Source organism: Halichondria panicea, chromosome 3, assembly GCF_963675165.1.
Source record: "Halichondria panicea chromosome 3, odHalPani1.1, whole genome shotgun sequence".
NCBI classification, from domain to species: Eukaryota; Metazoa; Porifera; class Demospongiae; order Suberitida; family Halichondriidae; genus Halichondria; species Halichondria panicea.
In genome coordinates, this window is record NC_087379.1 from 1,719,701 (window position 1) to 1,747,086 (window position 27,386).

Genomic DNA, 27,386 nt, shown 5'->3' on the forward strand with positions numbered 1-27,386 from the left:
CAGCTGCTCAAGGATCAATAAAGTGCAAGTAAGAGTTTCTATAGGCTTCTAGTCATGTTTTCTTGGCATGCTATTTGTGGATTTGCAAAATAAAGCTTCGTTCTTGAGTTATGCCTAGTTTTGCTTACTTGGAATGCCATTGCAGCCTTTTCAGAAGAGTCCGTAGCAAAACTTGTTTACCGAGTGTTGCTACTCTACTTAGTAGTTAGCTATAGCTTTGCACTAGAACACTAGCTATTGGTAGCTGCAAGAGTGAGAAGAGAGCTGCAAGGCTCTGCTGACTTGCCAGCCATTAATTTTAACGTTTGGCTTAGATAGTTTTTAACAACAATCATGGTCGATCATTACCCACTATTTGCATGTACAATGCAGCAAATTAAAATTAAAAATGTTCATCGTGATAATCAATGTGTGTATAAAAGCTAGCTAGTAGTTTTAATGTTATATAGCTTTGGCACCTCCACCGAGGCATCAGCACCCGCGGTGCTTTCATTATTATGGCTCAAATGTTAGATAAAAATTTGGAAACATAATTATGTTTGCATTGAATTCAGGGCCGTAGCCACCAGTCAGGTTAGTTAGGTTTCAACCTGACCACTTTTTCCGAGGTGAATAGGCAATGGTCGTCATTACAGTAAACACATAATGGACCAAAATAATGTGCAGTGAACTTCTTCTGCAGTGCAAAACATGCAAGCATGCTAGAACTATAATTTTATAAGTGATCAAGACTATTAGTCTATAAGTGATGCATGCTATCATTGCTATGACGAGAGAGAATCACTTCCAAGTCTTCCAGACCAAGCTCACAATCCAGCTAGTTTTTCCCCAAGCGATCATTTGGAAAGTCCAAACCAGTTCTGTGGTCTTGCCAAATAAAACTTTGCTGTTTCTCCATCATGATGAGAATCAAGATGTTGTGTTCTGTAACATTATTTTGTGTTAGGGCTAAGCTTTAAACCTAAACAGAATCTACAGTCAGTAGACAAGGGGCGTAACCAACGATACCGGAAGTGGGCGTGTACTCGGAAAAGTCACCGCGCTATGCGCGCCGATTTGTAACCTGACCACTCTAAAGTTGGTGGCTACGGCCCTGCATTGCATGAACAGAAGCATGTCTATAATGATTGCATCGGATGGGCTTCAGTAGATTGAACTAAACTCGCATGCATGCTTACATAATGATAATTATCCATCAGTCTGACAAAATTAATAGTTTTTTTAATCATAGCTTGTATCATATCGTAATCACTATGACAACACAAAACGTTATTATAACACGAGAAAATCATTGCATGGAAATATCTACTGAAGTGAAGACTGGAAAAATTAATCACAACGTTGTCAGCAGTGAAATCAAATGGTTCAAATATTTTCCAGAGCAGCTTTCGTCTCCTCGTTTTTTGTTGCCAGACACGACTTCCAGTTGATCCGATTGGGCAGATTCAGAACGAGAGGAGATAGCAGCCAAGACCTCCCTGCAGCCAATATTGCAACCAATAAAAGCATTCAACATGTCATTAATTATAATTGGTTTTTAATTACATTCCATATTGGAGAGAGAAACGTCCATACGTATTGTTCCAGGAACTAGAACAGTTTGTGTGTTCACTCGATAGGTATGATGACAGATTTGTGGAAGAGACATTTGCTGAGTATGCAATAGAAAGGTTATAGAGGTGTGCATTGTCGGTGTGACGAGACTCACGGATATGTTCTTACCTATACGTACTCACTTGAGAGTGCTGCTTCACAGAACTCAGTCATGGAGATAAAGAAACGTTATATTATTCTTAGTAAACGGTATAATTTAATTCCTAAGATTTTACGTTCGTAGTACGACTACCCATATTCTGGATAATTTTGAAGCGCATGTGCACGCACTATCACCCATGCAATAGGTACCAGGCCGTATTTTAATATTGCTTGGAATCGAGGCTAAGCCTTTTAGTGATCGATACTTCTCTTTGCCAGAATCTGCTACACACACTCCCTCCCCCCTCCCACACACATATATACATACACACACACAGCTTGCGTATACACTGGTGTCCCATACTTCCTGGCAGAGTTTTATGATGGGAAAAATGTGTTCACAAGATCATTTTCTCACCAATTGCCACTTACGCAGACTAACAACCAGATCACTGAATATAGGTTATAGTATGTTTCTACTACTTTGAGCTCATGAGGTAAGCTGTGGCTTATGTATTGGTCTAGAAGCCTTGAACACTAATTTAATTAAAGACAGAAGAGGCTCTCATCTACTACGTCTAGGATGGTCCTATAGCCAGATTGTCTTAACAAGTAGCAGTTAAGAGCTGGGCACCATACACTTCCCATAGCCTGTACAGATCCAAGGTAAGACATCCTGACTATATCCTGACCATACAACCGTCATAAAGGTAGATGAGAGCCTCTTCTGACTTTAGACTAGTGTGAAAGCCTTCTGAAACAACGCAATACTAAGCTGATGTACATAGATAGAAAATAGATGAGAGAAACATTAATTTTCGCTATCTTCTGGTGAAATTATTGCGACTAGAATACATAATTATAATCCGCAAGTGGCTACAATATAACTTAATTATAGGAACAACTGTGAGTTTTTTGCATTTGACTTGTATACGCTCGGATCGAGGTATGCTTTCTCGTTCAACATCAGATGCCAGTATTGGTTCCAGTTTTTCATTTCTTAACAGTCTCTACATGTATATACTTGATTTTTTGTATTCTAACAAACTTGTGCCGTACATTCATGGAAGCGATTCGTAACAACCAAAATTAAAAGATGACATCTTATATATAGTAGGAGTGCTGATACTTCCACAAGCTTTAGCAATTAGTCGTTATCTACCAGCATTAAGTTTGTACTGTTTCTATAACACATGCATGATGCATTATTTTTGTTGACTTTTACAATAATTAATCCACAATTAAAACAATTAAAATCCAATGGGCACATTAATTTTTAATTAAGTGATCGGTTTGCTGTGATAACAGGTCTGTCTATACATTTAATTATTAGACACAGTACATGTACAAGGGCTAGTTAGCACCAGATCTCATGATCTTGAACAGTGTCTCCACCTCTTTGTTCTTTATGGCAGTCCTACAGCCCGAGATCACTTTAGCCTTAGGGCGACCGACTGCAGGTGGATGGGATGGAAAATATAGTTAATGAGTTTTATATGGAACATCGAAGCAAGCATAGCTAATTAGGTATAGTAATGTAGTACATCAATCGAATCAACATTTTCATTTGAGTATTAAGGTAAAGAGCATACGTTTTGTTTAATTCAATCGAGTGACGTACATACGATCCAATACAACATACAAACACATACACACAAACAGAAAAGTTTTCTTGCTATAGTGTGGGGCTTGTTTCTTTTTTTTACTTGCCCATCAAATCAAAAGTAACAGCACTACATAATTTATTCTTCAGGTATTTTAGCAACACGTACATGTACATTGTATAGTGGTATTGGACCCACCTCTCAACTTCCCAGCTTTCTGGATGGCCTGGTTGACTATCTTGAGGCATTCCAGCAGCTCCATGTGATTATTGGAGCGTATCTTGTAGCCGGTTACAATGTCCTTGTTCAGATCGTACAGCTGCATGTACGCCTTCTTCATGTTGGTCCTGCAGAGCAGCAAACACCAGTCAAGAAGGGCACATGAGTACCATGTCATGGAATTGTACTTGTAACTATTGTGTCATTTGAATTCAATTTCTCATATAAAACGCTTTTTAGTAACGCTACGTTACCGCTGGGACATAGGAATGCAATTAAATAGAGGTTGTCGCCTGCATGGACATTACACTCAACAACTAAATTGCATGTACCAAAATCTACTTCACAAATCAATAGTTCAGCTGTAATGTATGTACAATAGATAGATACGTACAAATGTATACAGCTTACGCCCACACTACACCCACTCACATATCGTTCATCATCCTCGCGTCCTCTGCCCTCACCACCAGGTTACGTATCACGCCCGAGTTGTCGGCCATCTCAGCCGTGAGTCTCTGTCGTACCTTGTGGTACTCGTCCACCTGTGACAACACACTACGCAGCTCCTCCATGTGCTTGGGGAACTCGGCCACCACTTCCAGATCCTGCAGGGAAAAGAAAGGGATTGAGGGATCATCATAAGTTTGAGAGGCCATAACTTATGTTGCTTTTTTATATTTAATAGCTCTTTGATAGTTTTAAAACATTTGAGTTAAAACTAATCTCGTGACTTATTGCAAAAGTAGCTAGACATGTAGACGCATTGTCACGGTGACAAAGCACTGCAACTCAGCATACAATATAAACTACTCACTCACCTCAATTCCTAAATAGGTGGCCAGAGATTGAATGATGTCACCGGCCAGGTCCATATCGTCAGTGTGAAGGGTGGTCTGTAGAATAACATAATACCAGGAGCATATACGTATGTCTACACAGTAAAAAATGAAGTGCGGTGGGAACACTAAAACGGTCGCATAATTATAGCACACTTTTTTTTTACAGTCTATACACTCTGGAGACGATGTGACGGGCCACAGTGTGTGTGTGTGTATGTCATGTGACACTGACCTTGCCGATCTGAGCAGGGTCCATGGTCATGAGGAGGGGGCTGTTGGTACGCAGTGAGAGGTACGCAACGGAGAGAGTGGGCGTGGTCACTGCATCGTCACCAGGGGCGTACATGAAGCTGTCATCAATCCATGACTTTAGCTACAAGTGGAAAAGGTCATAATGTAATTGATTTGCACAAACCATTATGGGATGTACATGTATCAAGTATATATAGAGATGCTCCCATGAGTTTCTTCACGTCAAACTTAGCTATACTAATCTCAACCATAACTTGTGCACTTAATTGAAGTTATGTTTACCTGCTTGTATTTTTCCAAAAACCCGCAACTTTGTGGATGTGGTATTCATATTTAATTATCTAATTATCTAAACATTCATCTATATAGTCTACATGTACATACTTACTCTGTCCAGTCTCTCAGAGAGGTTAAAAGTCACTGTGCCAATTGGACGGGGCTGTATGTCGACACTGCAGGGGATGTACAAGGAGAATCTCGGTAGAGGGCGGGAAGCCTCAAAAACGTGGTATTGAGTGCTTGAGACTTGACCCACAAATACTTTCACGTTTAGTTCCACTGGAGTGTCTTTCTGGGGGAAGAGGGGTACCTTGATTGTGTTGCTCAGTTTGGAGGGAGGGGGGTGCCTGTGTGTGTGTGTGGGTGTGTGTGTGTGTGTGTGTGTGTGTGTGTGTGAGGGGTGTGTAGGTGGTGAAATATCTGCCTATATCGGTTAAGGCCATTGAACAGAACACATGCAGCTATAGCCTTGCAATTACACACAATCATGTACATACAATATTGGTAAAGTATACAATTGGTACACAGCTGCACACTCACACGACATGGCTCTCCCCCTCAAACAATCCTTCGGCAAAGACTATCACTGAGCGGATAATTGTGTCTGTAGGGGAGGAGGGCAATATGGACCATACACATAATTATGGGGGTAGAGGTATATCTCGCTAAATTAAAACACATCAATCAGTAACACGTACATCACATGATTCACTAGCGACACTCACCATTGCTGGTAACGACAGCGAGTTCTATGTGAGGCTGTGTGTGTGTGGGTGGGGGTGAGGGAGAGTATGTGTGTGTGTGTGTGTGTGTGTGTGGAGGGGGGTGGGGGGAGAGTGTGTGTGTGTGTGGGTGCATGGGAAAGGGGGGGTTGCATGACCATTATAGTATAAACCTAAACAGTCTTATCGTGTGATTCTGAACAGAAAACCCCAGCACACATGTAGATAGCTACAGTCACATGTGCATGCAGACAGAATATAGTTTAACCAATGTTTTTACATCAGGAAAAACAGGACAAAAGTACCTTTCTACTCACACAAGTTACTCAACAAATTCATACAAATTAATCTGCTATTAATTATTAGTTCTGCTATATTTTCCACAATGTTTAGTTCGGTTGCTTCATGCATGGAGACTCAGTGGCGACCTTTAGCCCCGGCAAAGACTCTGTTTGCTTTACACACGGGACATTTTGGGCTGGCTCGGCACTTCACACAAACACTGTGCGAACACTCGTATATACACATCTTTGTAGGAAAGAGCATGTTTCCCACATTTGTCGCAATTTTCAAATCCGTTAGTTGGCATTATCTCGACTTTTAGACATGGTCTCTTCGTAAGTATATTGAGTTGTGAGTATAGAGTCCAGTCCTTTGATGACAGCTATATTATTAATAGTAGAGACACACGCTTTTATAGCCATGTATCGATAAGGACTTGATCACTTTCACTTTTACCTAGAATATTAACTGGCAAAAAAACTGTCCAATAAATAAAGCCATTTCCGGGTTTCAATAAAGGTTACTATGTCAACTGCAATCACAACAAATCAACATGCAGTGATCCATTAATCAACTGTCAGCTTTTGAGAGCGGCTTTGTACATTACAACAGATTGTATACGGAAGTGTAATAAGAAAACAATAATTTACATGATAGCGGTTTAATGCATGCAGCTGTCAATCAATTAAGGTGCATTATACAGAGATGTGCCCACAAATACTAACCATGCATACCAGTATAGTGGGTAATTTTTGGGGGACAAAATATTCGTGGTTCAGCAATAATTTTTTATTGAGACATTTCGTGGGAATATTTTCGTGGTTGCTGCTTGCACTGCAGGTAAAGGTAGGCAAGGTCGCTTCATTCGTGGGTAAAATATTTGTGGTCAGACCTTCAATCATAAAAACCACGAATATTTTGCCCCACGAAAATTACCCGCTATATGGTAGCCCGTCCGTTTAAAACATAAAAGAGGAAAGTTTGTGAGTTGAATTGAGACTGCATGCATGATTGATAATAGTCACACTTCTGATTATGTAACCATCTCCTTGTTTCCTTGTTCCTATAGCTATAGCAACAATGGCATAGTGAAGCTAATTTTCACAGTTCACAAATTCTATATAAAGACACACCAAATGTGGAGGTTGGGTACAATTAACCACCACGCACTCGTAGTAATCTGACACTCGTAGTAATCTGATAAGAGACATCACGCTGGTGTATAGTTACGGGGGTATCCAGGGGAATGATACTATAACACTCTAAAAACAACTATGACGCCATTCTACTAGTGTAGGGTAGTGAACAATGGATTTTTCCCTGAGGCAATGCAGCGACTATAAAACAGCAACAATCAACCAGTGCAATAAAACAGTCAAGGAAACAATTAATACAAGAATCATCGCAATCAAATCAGGATTTACATTGAAAGATGGAAGAGCACAATTCCACTAACGAGTACAACTTTGAACTCCGAAAGAGATCTCCCAGCTGCCCTATGAGCGAGGATGACTCAGCTCGTAGAGTACACTTTGCCAGTCATCTAAAGCGACGGAGAAACCTGAAACCAGGCGACCATATCTACGTGTACCGAGCCCTCCATTTATACCAGCACCACGGTATCTACACGGGGGAGGAGGGAGAAGGAGAGGTCATTCACGTCAACGGACACAAGTTCAGCAAGACTTCGGCTACTGTCACCTCCAGCAGTTTATCAGAGTTCCTTAATGGTGGACTTCTGCATCTGGTCTCCTATAACGATCCACGCACAAACTTTAAGATACGAGGAACTTGTCACACGAGTCGCAGCAGATCAGCTGAAGATGTGGTGAGAACGGCAAAAGAATTCTTAAGCAACCCAGAGAGCTGGGGCACATACAATTTAGTTTATCGAAACTGTGAAACTTTTTCCTACCGCTGCAAAACAGGGACGGAACCTTTGATTGGTAACAACGCTATCAACAATCAGGCTAGAGATCGCTCGGCAACCAACAGAGTACAAGGCACAGGACCAATGGGATATTTACTAGCTCCATTTGTGAATACAGACGAGGAAGGAGATTGAGAATTCTATAGCTATTATAATTATATAATGTCACACACATTCCTACATCAGCATCACATGACTTGTATCAACCTGCATATAATGTTCAACATCAATAATATATCAATTTAATATTCCAAAACTGTTAATTTTCAGTGTGCAGTAGTAACCCACAAGTTATGGCCACCGTAATTAAGCTTAGTTAATACAATCAATGACGTACAACGTAAAATACATAAACGTAGAAGATATAGTATGAAGTAGACGATTGGACAACAGAACCACCAAACAATACATAATTATGTGAATACTATACACTCAGATATTTACACGTACTAAAAATGGCTGCAAAGTTACGAAACTATCCACCTAGCCATATATCCGTTATAATGATATAGACGTATCAATAGAAGTTGCTATGTCCACTGTATATAGTATAACCAATGTATATATAGACAACAAATCAACAGTGATGCAGTTAATCAACTGTCAGCTTCTCTATTGTTGATCTTTTATGTTGGTGGTAAAGAAGTGTACAGTTTTGTACATTGAGATATAAGTGACTGCCGGATGTACACCATGCATCACCAACACAAAAGACAACAATCACTCATGTGATAGTTTAATGCCAACAGCTACATCGATTATGGTGCAGCTGTCAATCAAAGTACGTACATTATGTAACATTTCCTCGCTCTATATCAACAATGAGGTATAGTGAAAGTTTAATTGCACAGTTCACATGCATGCAGTTCGCAATTTTATTAATCAAGATACACAACATGTGGAGGTCAGGAACAATTAATCACCCATGCATAGAAATAATTATAGATAGGAGACATCAGGCTGGTGTATAGTTACGGGAGTATCCAGGAGGTAGAATGTTAATGCTCTAAAATCAACTATATGACGCCATTCTACAATAGTATAGCATAGTGAACCATGGACTTTCCCAGAGGAAAGCAGCAACTATAAAACAGCAATCAATAACAACCATACCAGGAAAATTATCGCATACAAGAACCACTGCAATCAAATCAAGGTTCATTGAACGATGGAACAGCTCCGTTTAACTGAGTGCACCGGTGGACTCGGAGAGAGGTCTCGCAGCTGTCCTACATTGAATGAAGAAGACGACTCGGCTAGTAGAGTACACTTTGTCAGTCATCTAAAGCGACGGAGAAACCTGAAACCAGGCGACCATATCTACGTGTACCGAGTCCTCCATTTATACCAGCACCATGGCATCTACACAGGGGAGGAGGAAGAAGGAGAGGTTATTCACATCAACGGACACAAGTTCAGCAAGACTTCGGCTACTGTCACCTCCAGCAGTTTATCTGAGTTCCTTAATGGTGGACTGCTACATCTGGTCTCCTATAACGATCCTCGCACAAACTTCAAGATACGAGGAACTAGTCACACGAGTCCCAGCAGATCAGCTGAAGATGTGGTGAGTACAGCAAAGGAATTCTTAAGCAACCCAGATAGCTGGGGCACATACAATTTAGTGAATCGAAACTGTGAAACTTTTTCCTACTATTGCAAAACTTTATGCATGCATGGGGCAGAAGATTTGATCAACAATAAACCTCGGGAACGCTCGGCAACAAACAGAGTCCAAAGTACGGGACCATTGGCCAGATGTATATTACCTCGTGCAGACAATTTAAACAAGGGCAAAAAAGATACAGTTGGATAATGAGCCCATCACATGACTTTGTATTATATGAACCTTTCCTTTGCTATAATTGTATAATGTCAATATTGTTTTGTTGTGCTGCTCATGATCTAAAGCTACAATCTATACTTGAGGTAAAATCAAAAAGAGAACCTTGGATCCTTTTTGAAAGGCGCAAAACCTTGATTAGCTGACTACATGCAGCAGTCAGTCCTAAAGTTCAAAAGAGCATACATGCAGGCACAGTTTAAAAATTCCCTTGTAGACCATGCATGCAGCGGATATGACATTGTGAGCGCTGCCTACAACACTCAGATGAGTGGGAGAAGAATGATTTCTTCAAATTATGGTCGTTCAGCGAGGCCTAAAAAGAATTTATATAGAGAAACTGTAGCTACAACCATAGATATATAGACGAAAAGAAAGGGATTGGAAACGCCTATCTGGCCAATGTATTAGAGGCTAGTTACGGTCACATGACAAGAAACTCTATATTGGAGATGTGAAATTCCGTGCAGGGGAGGTTAAATGTAGAGAAATTAACTCTTCTGCCACTGCAAGCTCATAGCAACGACGAAAGGTATACATGGCTCATATCCAGGTATTAAAGTAATACCAAAAATAAATGTCATATTCCTAGCTGTTATACTAGCATAAACAATTAGAAAACACATTAACCGCTACTCATGCTAACTTAGAAGTCACTGTGGAGGAACGGAAACATGATAGAGAAAATTTACTACAAGGAAAGTTATTTTACCAATTATTATAATAGAATGCCAGCATTGATGGTTATTCCCTTTCTATTAAATATGGGCTTTCATATAATGCAGGATTCAGTAAGTAATAGACTCGCAAAAGTGAGATAATTATAGGAACAAAACCTTAAAATGTACTGTTTTGACCACAAATCCAAGCATATGCAACTGCCTGCAGTGAACACACTAGAACATCAGCTGGAGCTATCTGGGAAACCATGTGGATGCTAGAAGCCCAGTGTATACCTGGATTTCCCCCTGTAGAGATCAGCTGAAGAGAAAATTGGGCAGAGCTCAACCAGTGCATATATTCTGGAGCGTAACAATTAAGCCTACTGAAGGTGTGAATTAAGCCTACTGAAGGTGTGACGTCACACATTGCAATGGATTACGTGAGGCGCTTCCAATCCCTTTCTATTCGTTTATCTATGCTACAACACACAAAATTAATGGTCATTATATGATTAAACAGTGGCGTAGCCAGGGGGTGGCAAAGGGGCCTCCCTTTCTGGAGCTCTACTACTCAGCTTAGGTTAGTGTACTTTGATTATCTAGCTGAACACTCCAAATATTGCAGCAGTTAAAATTATAGCTATAGCTAGGCAAACAAAATGATACACTCCCTGAACTGTGAGCTAAATCTATGGATTAGTTCTTGTTCAGTCTTACCTAAACTAGAACATCAGGCCACACCCAACTATGTAGAGAAGTTAGTTATAACGTCATTAATAAGAGGCGTGGCATTCGGTAAAAATTTCGTCGCTTGGCGATCACTTTTTGCCCCCTCCGTTTCAAAATTCCTCTTATCCCTTTACCGGTGAAATTGTTGTAAATAATACAACTACAAAGGAGCATGCTATCAACTTGTCAATATTGATCAATGTTGATATTGGATTGTGTGGTAGATTGGAGAGTGTCATGAATGCGATTATCCTTTGAAGTTTAATTGCTAAGCTGTTGAATTAGCTGACACTTGAAACTGGATTGGCTCTGGAAGCACTATTGATTTTGTGCTCTTTTTTTTTTTCCTGCTGATCTTAACTGCTTAGTCTCCAGTTCAGCCTTTGTCTGTGGCTAGCTACTGCTCCTATCTAGATCTACACCACCTTTAAAGATGCTAAGTTATACTTCTTCAGACACAACTCATCTTTTGTGTGTCCTACTGTATCCCTTTACCAGTCAAATTTAAGGGTATAGACCAGCTACAGCTTTTAAAGGCGACACATACTACCATCGAGGCAGCAGCAGGGCATAATCAACTGGTTAGTGTGTGTGTGTGTGTGTGTGTGTACACAACCATTGATCCACGCCCATCTTCTAAGCCAAGTGTTCGTTGGGGGGCGGCGATCAAATCAAGCTAAGTTGGTGAGTTGGGCCATAGGTTGGGTCGGCCGACCACAAATTCAAACTAAAGTGATGACCCTTTTCCCCACGGTTGCGAAGGACCTGGAAAGGGTTAACAAATACAATATACTACAAGTAGCTAAACCAATTCATGGCTATGTATGGAGAGTACCAATCACAACATATAAACCAAAAAGTTTATCAGAGAAGGGACTGTCCCTGGGGAGTACCCTATGTGGCCCACCATGCACTATCAAGATAATGGGTATACCTTTATAAGGAACCATTGTGTTCCTGGGTACCCTTAGTTGAAGAGTCAACATAATTATACAGAGCATTTTTACTCAAAACAATGGCTGACTCACAAGACAGAGTGCAGGTTTGGAATCAGAAAATTGAGAGAGATGAAGTGAAAGCTGGTGATCACATATACGTCCATGAAGCTGGAGGCATCTTTAACAAGCATGGAATTGTCATATGGCAAGATAATGAAGATATAATTGTAGCCTACTACAACGAAGAGTCCAATTCTATCGATACATACTCATTGGAAAACTTTGCAGATGGAAATTGCATTCGGTTGTATGTGTATGGGGTTTCAAAGATAAGGAAACAATTTACGCGGAGAGGAAGTTGTTCAATAAGGAGATGCCCGTTACCTCAAGAGGTGGTGCAGAATGTACTCTACTACGTTAATCACCTAGATGAAGTTCAATTCAAGACTTTTCGAAACCAAAGCGAATCTTTTGCCACAGCGTGCACTAGTCGTACATCACTAGTTGTTAAGAATCCAGAGTTTCCCGAGACAGATGATTCTTCTCTCAGAGTGAAATATTTTACTCACAGAATTCAGCAAGACGACCTAAAACCAGGAGACCACATCTATGCTTACAGAAAGTTGAGAATCTATGCCCATCACGGTATCTACATCGGCAAAAACAAGTCGGGAATACACATTGTAATCCACTTCACCGGAGATCCAGGGACCAAGAAATCAAAGTCCTCGGCTAAAATAAGGAGATCAAGTCTGGACGACTTTTTAGATGGAGCACATCTGAGACTCGTATCTTACGACGATGGCCCGTCATTTATTAAAAGAAGCGGTATATCACAATTTGTGGAGAGTCTGCCAGCTTCTGAAGTGGTAGGAATGGCTGAGACCTTCGCTATGGATCCTGATACATGGGAGGACTACAACTTTTTCACTAACAACTGTGAACATTTTTGTATCTTTTGCAAGACTGGAAAAAAAGTTAAACTTGCTTATGCTACCTTTGAAGGCATTATGGATCAAACTCATAACATGTGGGTGTTTCCTGTTGCGTTTGCATACAACACACTAGACATGCTATCAGAAGCGATTACATCACCAATGAGATGAACAACAACATATGTATGTGTGTTACTAGCTAGTAGAATTCGTATGATGTATAATTATTGTAATTACTGCATTTAAAGTTTGTTTGTTTGTATCACATTCGGACCAGTAATTGCATGTCATCAAGCGCTGCAATTGCATGTGGATTGTTTTCAAATAATGGCCGCGGCTAAAATGCAACGAAAACATCATAACGATGTACTGCAAGTAAGAATAGATGAGTAAGTTTTAAGGTCTACTTAGATAGATTCACCAGGAAGAAATATAGCACACTAACATGCAGAAGAAATGGTATAGCTAAAGATACAAGAAGCCATTGCAAAAAATCCCACAGCATGATGAGAGTATAACCTGTTCACTAACAACAGCGAGTCTTGTGATTACTGCAGGACACGAAAAGAAGTTAGCAGGTGAAGGAACCGAGGTCAAGTACAAACAGACCTCTTCATTGCAGCTACTCTTATATAGATACAGCGGACCCCCGGGGGGTAGTCTGTTTATCAGACATGCATGCACTAACTAAAGACACAAAGCCAAAGAGAAAAAAAGTGAAGGCCACCATACACCAGGCAACTTTAATTCAGGCAATTTGTTGCCTATATATACAACCAACTGTTGCCTTCAAATTTGCAAGCAACAAGCAGCAAATATACTTATATACCCTTATGTACCCAAACAAAAATAGCGGATAAATAAATTATGACAGCATAATGGTTTAGTATAATAATTAAATATCTTTTGATCTTCAGGTCATATAATTATTGCCTGAAGTTATCAACTTCATGCAGGCAACAGATTGCAAAGCAATTTTGTACGAATTTCCTGAAAGTTGTCTGGTGTATGGTGGCCTTTAGTGAAATGGAAGGAAAGCCAAAAACTGTCACACGCTACCACTGTATGTCCCTGCATGGTTGCCCAGAACCCCCCCCCCAGGAGATTCCTGAGAAAAATTGTAATGCAGAGTTATTTATACTTACTAAAGTTACAGGTCATAATTATATACAAAATCACTCCACACCTTCATTGTATATGAACCTAAACTTTGTATGTGTATGCCCATTTGTAATCTTGCCAAGTCAGTGTACTGACCAATCATGCTGAGATAGACTATAATAATTATGATATTGGTGATCAGTGCCACAAATGCATTCCCCTGGGTAACTCCCATCAAAACAAGAGCTACCTACGTAGTATATCAATCAACAAAAACCAATGGAAATTCCCTTATAATATAGATAACTATAGTGCTCCCCACACAAAAAAAGAAAGCGGGCGTTCCCACTCAGCCTCTAAACATTAATTTTGGCCCAAAAAACTGGCTAACTATACATCTGCGGTCAGCTTTCCGTGCACCTTTTTAGCTGATGATCATGTCCTACGTATTTAATTAAACAACCTATATGGGGCAGGGCCGGGCCAGATGTAAAAATTTCGTAGAGAATCAATTAAGACAGTGATTGATAATTGGACAACAAAATCACCACACAACACACACAATAATTAGTAGACCCAGGACTCTCAGTTTGTTTGCATAGTTAAATAAAAGCCACCTATAGTATCCGTTAGATGTATCAATAAACGTTGCTATATCAACTGTAACCACATGCAGACAGTAACAGTGTAGACAATAAATCAACAGTAAAACGTATAATGCAGTTCAATAGCTACTTTTTAAAAACAGTTTTGTACATTTAGATGTAAGTGCAACTATTATGAATGCATAACTATGGAGACCACTAACATGAAATGATAGTTTAATGCTAACTGCAGTTATGCTGACATCGAAATGGTGCAGCTGTCAAAGTACGTACATTATGTAACCATTTCCTTGCTCTATCAACAATAAGGTAGTGAAAGTTCATCTGCACAGTTCACAAATCTATATTAAGACACACCAAGTATGGAAGTTGTGAATGATCCCTTCAAAATATTTGTCCTATAATGAATATTAATTGCATGGTATGAGAAGAATCACTCACCACAAAGGTCACTTCCTGGGAGACTCCCTGCAAGCATGCATTATAATAGATCAAGATTTATAGGACTACACACTATAATAAGAAAATGGCAGCGGCTGTACAAGAAGGGGAGAATGTACAAGAGAGAGTTAAATTTACCAGCCATGCGGTCCAGCGTGAAGACTTGAAGCCAGGTGACCACATCTACGTCTATAGAAAGCTAGGGATGTACGCACATCACGGTATCTACGCTGGCAAGAACAAAACAGGAGAACAAATGGTGATTCATTTTGTTGACACGGGCACGTCAAAGCTAAAAGTTTCTGCATTTTCAAGACAGCAGCCAACAGACCCAACAGAAGTAGACTTCGCGGATGTAACAGAACCAACAAAAGTTGACTCTGCGGATGCAACAGAACAAGAATCGACAGACTCCACGCAAACAACTATCACCAATCCATTGGCTATGAACAGTGCGGATTTGACAGAGGCTTTACCGGGTAAAATCGAAAAGAGAACATTAGATCGTTTTTTGAAAGGAGCAAAACCTCGATTAGTTGACTACAGTGTGGATGAGTTAGTCCTAAAGTTCAAGAGAGCAGGCACAGTTCAAAAATTGCCTTGTAGACCAGCGGATGACGTTGTGAGTACTGCAGAGTACTACCTAGAACACTCAGATGAGTGGGAGAAGCCCTATGATTTATTTACAAACAACTGTGAGAAGTTTTGCATATACTGTACGACAGGAGTTGACGATATAAGTTTGTACAATGATCAGAACAAAGGTGCTATTGCGAAAATTATGAAAAAAATTCTATAGTATATACAGTCCTTCAGCGGTCTTTTGGCAACATCAGTTGAAAGCCTTACAGAAAGAGACATCATTATTATATAAAGTGTGGACACTCAATTAATATATAGGAACTGTATTTCAAAGCAAGTACATGCTGTTTTTACGTTTGGTTAAAGCTATGAATAAATGATGCACTTCCCAATGATTATTATGCACCCACCCACTCAATCGACCACTATAATTATACTACAGAACTACTCTGAGTGTGTCTCTACACGCCAAGAAAAGTGGACGAGGTTTAAAAATGTTTATGTGTCCTATATTATACGTTGTTATAATTATGCATGTGCTAAAAACTATGTGAATGGTGAAACACAAGCAGCCTCAGGGTACCTACGTAATACATACAATGGAGTGCAGCATTACCACATCCCATTGAGCCAGAATTACGCACGTACAGTACACGTGTATGGTTACGCACAATGCTATATGTATAATTATAGCTAGAGCACTAAAGTGCAAACCCTCGGCTCACACACACTCACACACTCTCTCTCACACACACACACACACACACACACACACACACGCACACACACACACACACACACACACACACACACACACACACACACACACACACTCAGAGGCAGTGCTGGAACAAAACTGGCCGGAAATATAACTCTTACACGTAGGTGACATGAAACCAGAAGAGAGATATACAATTATAAATGCAGTGCATGCATGTAGTGTGTATGACTGAGTTGCATGTCTAGCTCAGTAACTCGGGGCAAATAACAGACTGGAGGCATGCTGAAACATTATTTTGAGAACAGAGTTTCAGTGGTACATGAGACATTGCACTGTGGACTAGGATCACAGCAAAGAAGCCTTCCAAGACAACTAACCATAATAATTACTCAATTCTAGCTTTCTATTTTAGTGACCCTTTACCATTATTCCTGGTACGGGATCACTTCAGCTGCAAATGAATAAAGACCGCGTGCATGTAGCTAGCTCAATGAGCTTCTTAGCCCTTTTATTAGACAACAAAATTTAAAATCAAAAAATCTGCCACTGTCAATACTAAGGTACTGTAAACGCGGCGCTAAGGCATCTATAGGTGAGTTTGCACACACACAACAAACCAACAGACTATTATACGCTGGCCTCGGGTTAATAAGGACCACTAAGTCACAAGATATCGCACCAGCAGAGGGGACTGTCCCTATGCGGATAAAGTGTGAATGCTACAAAAACTGCATGTCCAATAAGTCACCTATAGCATTTCCGAGCCATCTATAATTATATATAGCATTTCCGTAGACGTATCAACTGCATGTATAGAAACAAAGTAATCAACAGTAAAACATTTATTCTGACGCTGTCAATCAACTGTACTAGCTACTGTATCGAGAGCAGTTTTATAATTATAAGTTCAATCAAACAGACATACCATCAACATGAAAGACACTAAGAAATCGAATAGCCAACAACTACATCGATTATGGTGCAGCTGCCAATCAAGGTACGTACATTATACAACATCTCCTTGCTCTATCAACAATGAGGTAAGAAAAGTTAATCTGCACAGTTCACATTAATACTTAAGAAGCACCACATGTGAAATCACTCGATGTATAATTATAGTAATTATAAAAAACTCAAAATTATTGCTTATTAAATATCAGCCTAATCATTTTCTGTAACTGCCCTTTGCAGCTCACTTGGAAGTTTGGGGCAAATACAATACTATAGAGCAAGGGACAAAGTTTAAATTTTGGAACAGAAGATTCAGATCTTTATGTGGATATATAGATCTTGCTATACCTAGTCAGTATTCAGCATAAACTACTAGTTGGGTAACCATGTCCTTATCAGAGGAGTTAAGTGGCGTATTATATGTATGTGGCAGAGAATTTGAGGCATCAGGCTGTTTCACAGTCAACAATTTATCTAAACCACCAGGCAGTGTATACCATTATCAAGCTACCCCTAGAGCCCATACTTTCCAAACATGACGAATATCTACTGGTCCATGCGATTATTTGCAGAAAATCCCTGTGTGAAATCAGAAAGAAGCTGAACAAGGTCATGCACTGGGGTTACAGAATCTACATTAAAGCTAGCTACACTCTAAGACAAAACTGAAGATCTGGTCTACAAATTTTCTGCAATTTTTGTCCCTTGGTCTAATACAACACTGTAGTATTGTGGTTTCCTGTTACACTTATCTTAAGTGGTTTTTTGCTATTTGCCCCAAACTGAGCTGCAAAGGGCAGTACTAGCCTCGTTCCCAGGCCGATCCGTCTCCAATTGAATGCTAGGTCGACTCCTAGGCCTGGTATTGATTGTATCTGGGCGTGGTTGGAATTTACTCAAACGAGCGAATTCCTAAGCGACCACATCAAGGTGTTTAGCTAGCTAGCTACCTGTGACTCGACTATGGAGACTTCAGTTCTGGATTTCGATGGACAAGGGGAGCGCTGGTCCTACCAAGCTTGTAGTCCATCAAAAATGGTAGCAGAGAGACTTGCCATACCCTGTTGGGAACCACACAAACACATCCCTTCCCTCAGGCAGGAGCTTGAGGGCCTGGGCCTGTTCCTTCAAGAGAGTATAAGGCCTTCTTGCTTCATGCAAGACAGGGCATAAGCTATTGCTCCATCGAAATCTAGGAATTCGCTCGTTTGAGCGAATTCCAACCACGCCCAGATACAATCAATACCAGGCCTAGGAGTCGACCTAGCGTTCAAGAGAGTAAGGCCTTCTTGCTTCGTGCAAGACAGGGCATAAGCTATTGACGGATCGGCCTGGGAACGAGGCTAGTTTAGCTTGTAATCTTACTACTTCCTACCACGGGTGCGCATGCAGGTATGCATCAGGAACGATCGAGGCTATAGACCCATTGCAGTGACGTAATTAATAATGATGTCATTGGAATGTCAGCCATTTTGAGGTACCAGCAGCAGACTTTTACATACAATGAACACGATTTGGCTAGTATTTAGCACCAAAAAGATACCCTTTGTAGAAGGTTATTTATCTTCAAAACAAGACCAAGGTGGCAAGAAGAAGTACCTGAACAAGCTAGATATCATTATTGTGCTAGATCCTTCAAAATGCGGCTGAAAACAAGGAGTGAAAAGATGGCTCTGTACTAGTGGAAATGTGCACATTGCAATGACATAGAGTTATTTTCAAGTTTATGTGTGTTAGCTATTATTTAGCTATATGATTTGTGACATGTGTGTGCAAGTATGAACTGAATTGAACATTCTATGAAAAAGTTACAGGAACAGCAAAACTGCTGAAAATACACAAGCCATTCTCCATGTCTCAGGCTGCTCAGCTCTAATTGTTTGTCTCTTTGACTTGGGATGACACTTGGGAGTCAGTAGAAGTTCTTGTCTTTATCCCTACTACTAGGATTTCCACAATATAATAAATACAAAAATCACTATTTTTACCTGTAAACTGCACAAATCTGTTTGATGTGGTACCCCAAATGGCGGCTATCATCGAAATATCAAAGCGTGACGTCATAACCACACCCACTGCAATGGGTCTATAGGAATGCATGCATACAGATACCAGTTTTCCCTAAGAACAAAGGGGTTCTTTCAAAAGGTTTGAAATACCTAAAGAGAAAATAGACTGGATTCTAGAGACAGTAAAGTGTTGACACTCCATTGATAAGGAACTGTATTTCAAAATAGCTACAGCACACATCGATTAAATAATTACGTTTGGATATACTATGAAGTCATGTCTACCAGTGGGTCAATTAGGCTGCTATAGCCCATAGACCCATGACCACTAATTGCTACAATAGTCCTTTCCACACAACGGTAGAAGGAATTTAATTAGAGTTAATTAGCTTTTCCAGCAGTATGGGGGACGGAAGTGCTGCTGTCACGCCCACTTTTACTATCAACTGTGCATGAAAATGATCATTTTAGTTGCAACTGCATTCTGTACTGCCATGTGCTTGATCTATTTATGCAAGACTGCATGCAAAATTGAAGTTTAGCTATTGAATAATCCAAGAGTGATTGTTAGCAAGCGCTCAGGAGAGGAGCTACAGCCCACAGAAAACAAGCAGATAAGACAGTAATCCAACCAGTAAGAGTGATTTTTCTGCAACAAATCCTGCCTATACCTTAGCTTACTGCATACTGTAGCTATACAGACAGTATTACTGCAAGTTGCCACTCTTGTTTTGTTCACAGAAGGTTGGATTTACTGTCATAACTGCTTGTTTTCTGTGGGCTGTAGCTCCTTTCCTGAGCGCTTGCTAACAATCACTCGTGCAATAGCTAAAACTTCAATTTTGCATGCAGTCTTGCATAAATAGATCAAGCACATGGCAGTACAGAATGCAGTTGCGTCATTTTCATGCATATTGATAGTAAAATGGGCGTGGCAACAGCACTTCCGTCCCCCAGTGAGTCATTGTGGAAACTAATCACAATGTCAGCACATTCCATTGAGTTAAGTAAAAAGGTCTATTGCCAATAATCTGACTTGTGGCAAGAATTCTGATTTTAGTGTGGACCAGATTCTCCTCTTAGCTAGACATCTATACAGCACAGCACTAAAGGTATCTATACAGTGCTCACAAGACATAGTACATACAAAAATGGAGGGAGCAGGAGTGAGAGCTGGTAACCACATATACATCCATCATGAAGCTGGAGGCATCTTTAACAAACATGGAATTGTTTACAAGAACGATGAAGAAGGTGCAAGTGTGGCCTACTATGAGAAAAGTTTGGATTCAATTGTTGCGTGCTCACTGGAAAACTTTGCAAATGGAAATCCTATTTCGCTGTATCACTATGGGGTGTCATACCTTTGGAACTTGATGGCACAGAAAGGAAGTTGCTCAACAAGAAGATACGTACTATCACGTCAAGAGGTGGTGCAGAATGTATTCTACTACAATAAGCACCTGGATGAAGTTCAAATCACTCATCAAAACCGAAGCGAATGTTTTGCCACAGCATGCACTAGTCGTACACCACTAGTTGTTGAGAATCCAGTGTTTCCCGCGACAGATGATTCTATCTTCAGAGTGTATCATTTGAGTCACACAATTCACCCAAACCACTTGAAACCAGGAGACCATATCTATGCCTACAGAAAGTTGAGAGTATATTCCCATCACGGTATCTACATCGGCAGGAACAACTCAGGAGTACACATTGTAATCCATTTCACCGGAGCTCCGGGGACTTATAAATCAAAGTCCACGGCTAAAATAAGAAGAGCAAGTCTGGACGAATTCTTAGATGGGGCCGACCTGCAATTGGTATCCTACCACGAAAACGCAGTGGAACAACCTGGAATATCACACGCACGAAAGAGTCAGCCAGCTGCTGAAGTAATAAAAATGGCTGAGTACTATTCTATGAATCCTGATACATGGGGAGACTACCACCTTTTTAATAACAATTGCGAACATTTTTCCATCTTTTGCAAGACCGGAGAATTTGTTGGTATCAACAGTGACATTCAAGATCAAACTAAAAGCTCGTGTACCATTCAATGAACAATGCTCTACGCTGCACACAAAAGTACTGTTAAACATTGTAGTGAATACGTGCATGCACATGTGTGTTAAAATTAAGCAATGAAAACACTGCAGGTGCTTATGCCTCGGTGGAGATGCCAAAGCTACATAACATAAAGCTACTAATAGCTTTTATTGCATGCAAACTCAAATAGTGGGTAATGATCGACCATGATTATTATATCAAGTTGAAGCAAATTAATTAGTATACATGTTTGAACCTTTGAAGGTCAATTTCAGATGAGGAATTAAGGAGATTGAGAATTCTAAAGCTATACAGAGACACGATCCAACATCCTACGTACGTATTATACAGCATCACATGACTTGTATCATCAACCCACGTATAATCAATCTACTCAATATCATCATAATTTAACGAAGGGAACATTATTTTGTACAGTAACTTGCTCAAGTAACTTTCTCAAGATGGCCAACATTAGCTTGCATGCATGGTAATGGTAATGATCTCCCATCAACTATAATGTATACAGTATACAATGTAGAATATAAAGTATAGACAATTGGACAACAAAACCACCACACTAGCTATAATAGTACTTTACCAGGGATGCTCCCACACTGGTCGGTGGTGGTTGATACTAACCACCACTAGACAAAAAAGAACTACCACTTAGGCCCTATACAGGTACATGTACATAAACGAGCGTGTGAGTCTGAGGTTTAAAAATAGCCACTATTCCAAAAATGTTGGGCACATCACTGACTTATACTTATAGAGGGGTACTTTAGACTAAAATTTGTTGGATTACTTCATGGCCATAAAACACATCAGTATAAGGCTCTTGTGTATCCCATTGATAATAGCCATAAACACATACATAAGAGTATGCTACATAAATAAGGATCACAATGATCACAACAATTATGTCTCCATTAGAGGGGACTGTCCATGCATGGGGGGGGGGGGGGGGGAGTACCTATTATAGCTATTAATCAGTCAGTATAATTATGTATACATACATGTAATAGTTAGACACTGTTTTGGAGGTGTCTATGGGATTTAGAAGCCCAAAGGCACTGATCCCGGGTGTAGCGAAGGTACTACAAGTGGCTGAGGGCTTCTAAATCACATGGACACCGACAAAACAGTGCCTAGATGCTAGTGTGCATGCGCAAACCTCTTAACTACAATACAACACGTTTACTTTGCTTAACAACGGAATACTAAGTAAGTTGCAGGTATACAAGTCCCATAGTATACCTCCTCTGTGGCACGTACTTTCCCGTGTACTTGCCATGTAGATCTTATCAACAGTGTCTATAAAGTACAATAGCAAAACCAATGGCTGACAAACAAGACAGACTGCAGGTGTGGAATCAGAAACTAGTGATCACATATACATCCATGAAGTTAGAGGCATCTTTAAAAAGCACACAATCGTTTACAAGGATAATGAAGGTAGCCTACTATGGCAACGACTGGGATAGGATTAGGCATATTTTTAGCTTGATTAGCTATCCCAAAGAAATGCTCTATAATTATAGCTAGCATATTATTAATATGCATATTCACCAACGGAAATCATAAAGTCAGGAATCAACAACCCCACCCCCTCATTCCGTTTCCAATCCCTCTTCCTTTTCTATCTATGGTTCTCACACACCCCCCCACTCACTGAGACGTTTCCCTGTGCATCTCCGTCAGGAATGATGACTCCGAACTCTGTCTTGAGCATGGTACTGGCGGGGATCACCCCCATAGGACCGGACACACCCACCTCCCCCTCAGGGTCCTTGGACGAGGCTACCTGCCAGCCGGGGGTACAGATCACAGAAATTAATACTGAAAATTATAATTATTGTAGCAATGAAATATGCAAAATTATTACAGAGTAGTTACTAATCGACAAAGACATTTACCTTTTCATTGATTTCGAAGTTCTTTAGCTCCATCGTTAAGTTCTATATAGGGACAAAAGGATGGACCTTACTTAACTTGATAGTACCAGTGATAATATTTGTAACTTACGGTACCAAAACAGTTCGAAACTATCGATTCTCATTCACCCCACGCCCACACACTCTCACACCTGTCTCCTCTTCGTAAGCTCCTGGAGTGCCTTGCTCTCCGGCCCTAATGACAAGCTGTGTTGCTGGGAGACCATCCCCATACTAGCGGGCAAGTAACCTCTGACTTCTCCCTCCACTGAGCAACAGATCAACTCCTCCTTGCCGTCCAATCGGTAGTCAGCCTGAGAGGGGGGGGCGGGGTGTGGGTAAAGCCATACACTATAGCAACACAATGTGATGAATGTGCTTGGAAAGGCCTACTGCACAGGGCCAACTTTAGAATGCAGAGTGTACACATGTTACTGCAGGTAGTTCCAAGGGCTACCAAATGTATCTTTCTGCTGAATTGTGAACCTATAGCTCAAGTTATCCTATAGCTCAAGCAGGAGTGCGCACTCAAGTTATGACAAATCCCCAAGGCTATGTTTTTTCTTCTCAAATGGAACTGAAAGCAATCACTGATCTAAACACATCATTAGATATTGCACCAATACAACTACAATTGATACACAATAATCCTCTCCCTACACACAGAGCTCACTATTACTGTACATGTACGATACGATACACTAATTCCCTCACCTGCACAATGCCGGCCACGGTGGAGGAGAAGGTGTCCTTGTAAATGACGTTACCGGTCTGACTGCTACGAACGTCCACTTTCCCACTCGACCATCCTGTTATAACCTCAGGCACTCCGTCCTCGTTCATGTCAAACCCTGCCATACATATCGGCTGGTGCTTCGACTGTGTGGGTGTGTGGGGTGAAACAGTACTCATAGCTATCTTTGAATATCCATCCCTTGATTGCACACATTTTCAGTTTTCAAAGTTAAGAAAAGATTAATACACATTCAAAGTTAAGATACACATTCTACAGGCTTTTTTAGAGGGGCAGCTAGTTAGACACACCCCTCACGCACTTTGATCCTCCAGAATCTCTCTTGTCCGCTGTACACGCCCACTATTCCATTGGCAAGGGCGTAACTGAACTTGTCTCCCTGCAGGGGACATAGCGCCACCACTGCCTCAGCCTCGTTAATCTCTGTGGGGGCACACATAAGATACGTCAAGTGAAATTATGACAGGGCAACACGTGTGTACTTTAAGCTACTACTATCCTATCTCTTATCCTTCCAAACTCTCCCTAAGTGTCAAATGGTAAATATACAATCATGTATATAACTAGTTGAACAGTACCGTTGATCCAATGTCAATGAACGCTTAGAAAGAGACATAGAGACATTTCAAATAATGCAAAATTTCGCCAGAGTCACAATTTGTCAATTTTCAGCTTTGTACCATGGGCTATAATCCAAGGTATGGCCAAATATTGGCAAATATGAACGTTGATGACACCATTTGAAAAGTCTTGCTTCAGAAAATCATAAAATTGTTGAAATTAGATCCATGGAATTCAAGTTATGGCAGCTGAAAAAGTTCCCAAACCACATAAGTCTGGGCACTCTAGTTATAATTATGGTCACAGTTTACGTACAAAACAACCCCTTAACAAATGCCACCTCCGTACATTTATGGCCTAAACTTTGCTCTCTAAATGTACAGGAGATGCCACTGCACACACACCACGTGTTCATACACACAGAGCTATACAGATGCAGACACTAGCTCACCTGCGTACAGTTCATCGCCCTGGAACACTCTGATGTCATAGTCCTCAGAGCCGACCAGCAGCTCATTCCTCCCATCAGAGTTGAAGTCTGCCAGGGCCAGCGAGCACACATTGTCCCCGGTTACCTAGGCAGGTTGTCAAGGCATGAGCATAGCTATAATATTGTTACATTTGGTAGTAGCTACGTCTTAATAATTTATTGAAGAGGAACCATTTCATAGTGGTACTGAGTAGATACTCACTGTCCAGAACGAGTCTTGTCCCTCGTGGTCCAGTCCTGTGATTGCACAATTACCCCCAACAAAGGCCAGGGGCTTACTCATGTCCGCCAGCTGCCCTATCAGTATGGTATTAGCTCCGTCAGGCAGCTGCATGGAGAGAATAAAGTGTTTCAACCTGTGTCATAGTAAGTCAAATCTTGGGTGGCCACTATAGACAGTTTTTACTATCAGGAGATACCCAGTACAATCACGGTTGTTAGTAAGTCACCTCTTTATTACAGCCATTGTTTGGGGTGGCCACTGTAAAACAGTTTTTACTGTATGTATACTATCAGGAGTTACCCAGTACAATCACGACATTAATTGTGCATTAATTATATGAACTGGCTGACTATTTAAATCTGCATTTTGTGTTACATGTAGTAACAATCTACATGTAGAAAGGCAATACAAGGAATCGTTCAAAATCACTTGTCATTCCTACCCCAGGATAAACCACACCCACCACCCCTCCCCCTCACCTCCTTATAGAACAGCTCAGAGTTTTGCTCCACATCGTATGCTAGTACGTTGGTCTGGGTACCGACCACCAACACGTCCTGGTTCAGTTCCGGATCCAGTTTCCCCGCTGCCAATGATGTCACATGTTGTCCGATGCTCAGCAGAGTGATGTCAGAGTCTGAGGATGAGACTGAGAGACGTGCAGTGGGTGTGGTTGAGGGGGAGGGGCTAGACATACGACGGTGAGGTGTGTGTATGAAAACCTGCACAGGAAGAAAACTAAATGTTAGTATGATCGACATGAAACAGTAGTAAAGATACATAGCAGTATGCTCAACACTTTCATGTTGACTGTAAAAGCTAGAGTGATCTTTACTTCTACGCAAGTTATTATAGCATCTGTTTAGGTCATAATTACAATGTACATAGACAGTAATCTGTTGTATATTGTAAGCACAGGGCTAGGGAACGTATGAGCCAACGTGTGAATGTTGAGAAGTGCACTGTAATTAGAATTAACACTACCTTTCCACCATTTGTAGCTGCAGTTAGTGATGGATGCCTGCCATCGTAATGTCCGACCGTCACCAGTCTGGGGAAGATCTTTTGGTTCAGTTTGAGCGTGAAAATGGGCACCAGCATCTTTGTTTAGATGGGCTTGATTGCAAAAGGATAAATAAAGGGGGCGTAGCTGCTCGCCTGCAGCCTTTTTTATCAACGATCATTTCCATTTGAGCAAATATTTTCTTCTTCAGAAGAGAAAATTGGAGGAACAAAGAAAGAAAGAAGGAAGCGACAAAGAAAAAGGAGAGCATGCCTGCTTTGCTAAGTCGCGTGATCCCCTAAATTTTAACGAGCGTGGGCGAGAGAAAAAACCTCAATAACTGTCCTCTCCAGGTAGCCTCTACGCAGGCTCTCCTTTTTCTGTTCTTTATCACAATCGTTCAATAAGATAAAATACTGTATTATTCGTTCAATGAGATAAAATACGGTATTAATTGGAGGAATAAAGAAAGAAATAGACGTAAAGTTATGAAAAAGGAGAGCGTGGGAAGTCGCGTGAGGGTAGAAGGGTGGTAGAAGGGTGAAAATGAGCGTGGGCATACTGAGCTAGAGATGTTGGACTGCCCACGCAGAGGTCTACGACTAGTAAAACTTTGCCTGCTGCAAGCTGGACATGGACTTGGAACTGGAAGTTTGCAAGCACTATAGCTAGCTATACCTTAGGCTTAGCTAGATGATCTACTAGTCTAGATTGTGTGTTTAGATTCTATCACTATTACCTTTTCTTGTGTCTTTCTACATGCTATAGTAGAATAGCTTAGTCATCATTATCATATAGCAGGTAGCTACTGCCACCAGAGCTGGCCACGCTGGTTCTCTGATCTGACTTGCAGCACAGCTTGGTGGTTGTCTCAGTGCAGTACAGTACAGTCTTACTCTGAATGCGTGGGAGAATACCTTACGTCACGATTGTGGGCTACATATCGCCCACGTTCATAAAAATCCTTGTGGATCACGCGATTTCCCAAACCAGGCCTTACGTTTTCTTAACTGTACGCCCATTTCTT

General features: G+C 40.7%; 3 protein-coding genes across 3 annotated transcripts; 2 read left to right on the plus strand and 1 right to left on the minus strand.

The window, feature by feature from the left end:
- Nucleotides 1-2,914: 2,914 nt before the first annotated feature.
- On the minus strand, nucleotides 2,915-26,514 carry LOC135334306 (Bardet-Biedl syndrome 2 protein homolog). Its single transcript, XM_064529442.1, has 17 exons — nucleotides 26,341-26,514; nucleotides 25,836-26,078; nucleotides 25,336-25,461; nucleotides 25,095-25,218; nucleotides 24,384-24,505; nucleotides 24,043-24,207; nucleotides 23,481-23,642; nucleotides 23,311-23,352; nucleotides 23,067-23,198; nucleotides 5,617-5,650; nucleotides 5,432-5,495; nucleotides 5,001-5,238; nucleotides 4,593-4,733; nucleotides 4,340-4,414; nucleotides 3,951-4,126; nucleotides 3,498-3,646; nucleotides 2,915-3,149 (listed from the first exon to the last, which is right to left on the minus strand). The coding sequence occupies exons 1-17, from the start codon at nucleotides 26,455-26,457 to the stop codon at nucleotides 3,049-3,051; spliced, it is 2,211 nt and encodes a 736-aa protein (XP_064385512.1). The 5' UTR covers nucleotides 26,458-26,514; the 3' UTR covers nucleotides 2,915-3,048.
- Nucleotides 11,975-13,199, plus strand: LOC135334336 (uncharacterized). The gene has a single exon (XM_064529489.1). The coding sequence runs from the start codon at nucleotides 12,075-12,077 to the stop codon at nucleotides 13,101-13,103; it is 1,029 nt and encodes a 342-aa protein (XP_064385559.1). The 5' UTR covers nucleotides 11,975-12,074; the 3' UTR covers nucleotides 13,104-13,199.
- Nucleotides 20,315-21,613, plus strand: LOC135334340 (uncharacterized). Its single transcript, XM_064529493.1, has one exon. It carries the CDS (start codon nucleotides 20,494-20,496, stop codon nucleotides 21,403-21,405), a length of 912 nt encoding a protein of 303 aa, XP_064385563.1. The 5' UTR covers nucleotides 20,315-20,493; the 3' UTR covers nucleotides 21,406-21,613.
- Nucleotides 26,515-27,386: the final 872 nt, after the last annotated feature.